This window comes from Triticum dicoccoides, chromosome 5A, assembly GCF_002162155.2.
Source record: "Triticum dicoccoides isolate Atlit2015 ecotype Zavitan chromosome 5A, WEW_v2.0, whole genome shotgun sequence".
Lineage (NCBI taxonomy): Eukaryota > Viridiplantae > Streptophyta > Magnoliopsida > Poales > Poaceae > Triticum > Triticum dicoccoides.
In genome coordinates, this window is record NC_041388.1 from 419,855,200 (window position 1) to 419,858,568 (window position 3,369).

The 3,369-nt window shown below is 58.1% G+C and overlaps 1 protein-coding gene across 1 annotated transcript; it reads left to right on the forward strand.

The window, feature by feature from the left end:
• Positions 1-510: 510 nt before the first annotated feature.
• LOC119301969 (cationic amino acid transporter 5-like) lies at positions 511-2,939 on the forward strand. The gene has a single exon (XM_037578978.1). It carries the CDS (start codon positions 886-888, stop codon positions 2,698-2,700), a length of 1,815 nt encoding a protein of 604 aa, XP_037434875.1. The 5' UTR covers positions 511-885; the 3' UTR covers positions 2,701-2,939.
• The last annotated feature ends 430 nt before the right edge of the window (positions 2,940-3,369 follow it).

The following is a 3,369-nucleotide window of genomic DNA, read 5'->3' on the forward strand; positions in this document are numbered from 1 at the left end:
TAACATCTAAGACCTGAGACCCCAACCTAGCCACTTGCCGGGTCTGGGGCACACACTGGTCCGGCATGCTCTCAGAGGCCGCCGCCGCCAACTGCCACCGCTCCATCTTCAGAACTGTACTGATGCATCAACCTTGCTCGGTCCAGCTATCGTCGACGCCACCACGACGCCCAACGGCACCTCCTGCCTACGCGCAAACAGCTGTAAGAATAAAGCAGATTATTAACTCCTATAATCTTATAGATAAAAATGTATGCAAGGCTAAATTTGAACAGTAGAAGTAATAATGTTATTGGAAAACCCCAAAATAATAATAATAATGATGATGATGATGATGATGATGATGATGATGATGATGATGATGATGATGATGATGATGTTATTGGGAAATGTATGTCGCACTATGACTACTGTCGACTAGAAGTGTGTGCGTGAGGCGTATGCTAATCCTGGCCCCGCTACTGCTTAGTGCCATGTTTGATGAACGGATGTAACCCGTGGCTTCTACTGTATGCAGCTGTGTCCACACGACCACATCTCCTGGCATCGCTTGGTTTTCTAGCCAATCTTCAGAGCAAGATTCGTGCTTGATTTTCCAAGAAAAACAAAGTCGTGCTTGGTAAGTGATTCCTGGTGCACGATAAAGATAGGACGGACGGACAGACAGGGAGTCCACGACGATGGCGAGTTGGCGACCAAAGGAAGAAGACAACGGCTTCCTTCTGTCCGCATTCTGCAGTCACCTCACCTCCGGAGACGACGACGATTCAGAATAACTTGTCCTGCACCGCACCTGTGCGCGGACAAACAGAGTGAAGCCGTGCTCTGACCCAAAGCTCCACGGTGAAGCCGTGCTCTGCTCGACCCAAAGTAAAGCTCCAGGCCATGGAGCCCGTGGGAGCGCCGCAAGGCAAGCCGGCGGCGGCGGCGAGGGGCTACTGGCGGTGGCGCAAGGACGACTTCTTCCCGGAGCCGTCGTTCGCGAGCTGGGGCGCGTACCGGGGCGCGCTGGCCGCGACGCCCGCGCGGCTCCGGGACCGCCTCCTCGCCGGCCGCTCCACCGACGCCGCCGAGCTCGGCGCGATGCGGCGCCGGAGCGAGAACGAGATGCGCCGCTGCCTCACCTGGTGGGACCTCACGTGGCTCGGCTTCGGCTGCCACCTCGGCGCCGGCATCTTCGTGCTCACCGGCCAGGAGGCCCGCGACCACGCGGGGCCCGCCGTCGTGCTCTCCTACGTCGTCGCCGGCCTCTCCGCCATGCTCTCCGTGCTCATCTACGCCGAGTTCGCCGTCGAGATCCCCGTCGCCGGCGGCTCCTTCGCGTACCTCCGCGTCGAGCTGGGCGACGTCGCGGCCTTCGTCGCCGCCGCCAACCTCATCCTCGAGACCGTCATCGGCACGGCCGCCGTGGCGCGCGCCTGGACGTCCTACCTCGCCTCGCTCGTCAACAGGCCCGTGAGCGCGCTCCGCGTGCAGGTGCCGTCGCTCGGCGAAGGGTTCAACGAGCTGGACCCCATCGCGTCGGCGGTGATCATGGCCACGGCGATCATGGCCATGCTGAGCACCAAGGGCAGCTCCCGCTTCAACTGGGTGGCGTCGACGGTGCACCTGCTCGTGCTAGCGTTCATCATCGTGGCCGGGTTCGTCCACGCCAAGCCGAGCAACCTGACCCCGTTCGTGCCCTACGGCGTGCCGGGCGTGTTCCGGTCGGCGGCGGTCGTGTACTTCGCGTACAGCGGCTTCGACAGCATCGCCAACATGGCAGAGGAGACCAAGAACCCGTCCAGGGACATCCCGCTGGGCCTGATCGGGTCCATGTCGGTGATCACGGCCATCTACTGCACGATGGCGCTGACTCTGACCATGATGCAGCCGTACACGGCGGTCGACCGGAGCGCGGCCTACTCGGTGGCGTTTGCCGCGGTGGGGATGCGGTGGATGCAGTACGTGGTGGCCGTGGGCGCGCTCAAGGGGATGACGACGGTGCTGCTTGTGGGGGCGCTGGGGAACGCGCGGTACGCGACGCACATCGCCCGGAGCCACATCATCCCGCCGGTGTTCGCGCTGGTGCACCCGAAGACCGGCACGCCCATCCACGCCACGGCGCTCATCACCGGCGCCAGCGCCTGCGTCGCCTTCTTCTCCAGCCTCGACGTGCTCGCCAGCCTCCTCTCCATCAGCACGCTCTTCATCTTCGTCATGATAGCCACCGCGCTCCTCGTCCGCCGGTACCACGCGAGGGGCGTGACGAGCCGGGCGCACGGGCGGCTGCTCGCGGCGCTCGTGCTGGCGATCGTCGGGTCGTCGGGCGGCATCGCGGCGTGCTGGGGCACGGCGCCGGAGCGATGGACAGGCTACGCCGTGCTCGTGCCGGTGTGGGCCGCGGCGACGCTCGGGGTCCAGCTGCTGGTGCCGGTGGCCCGCGTGCCCACGAAGTGGGGCGTGCCGCTCGTGCCTTGGCTGCCATCGCTCTCCATCGCCACGAACATCTTCCTCATGGGCTCCCTGGGCGCGCAGGCGTTCGTCCGCTTCGGCGTGTGCACCGCCGTCATGTTGCTCTACTACGTGCTCGTCGGCCTGCACGCCACGTACGACGTCGCGCACGAGGAGGTGGACGACGCTGCGGCTGATGAGAAGGCGGCGGCGGCGGGGGCTGCCCCCGATGTGGAGAAGTCTGGCGCCGGAGATGCTGGGCGCTAAGATGTGGCTGGATTTGGTCCGTCTCGATCTGGGTCACCATGATTTGGTACATAGACATGGTACTGTTTGACAACGACGATGCAAAAATTGCAGCAAAAAAAGTCAGTGGCAGCTATGTCGTGGCATTTTCATTAGCACTTTAGCTATATGTCGGTCAACTGGATTTTAAATTTGAAGTCCGTCAAACTTCTTGATCGTTGATATTTGCTCTGAGATTCGTGCTACGCCTTTTTCTTCAATTTGTGTTTTTTTAAAACTTTTCTTCAATTTGTGGTGTGTCTTGTTTCGGCTAACCCCTATTCGACGCTCACTGTGGCGAATCGCCGGCGCATCACACAGGGACGCCCTAACTAGACCGGCCCACTTTGGTATTTTTGTTATTGCATTTTTTTGTTATTCTGTTATTCAGATAAGGTCCAGAATTTTAAAAAATGTTTACACTTTCCGAACTTTCAAAAAATATTCCTGTGTTCAACTATTCATAAAAATTCTAAAATATAGAATTTAAAAAATTGATCACTTCTTTTCTACAGAATGCTAGGAAATTGAGAAAAATAATTTTAAAATATATTCGTAATTTAAAAAATGTTCCGATTTAACAATTTGTTAACAATTTCAAAAATATGTTCAGCATTACTAAAAATATTTGCGGTTCCAAATTTTTGGTCC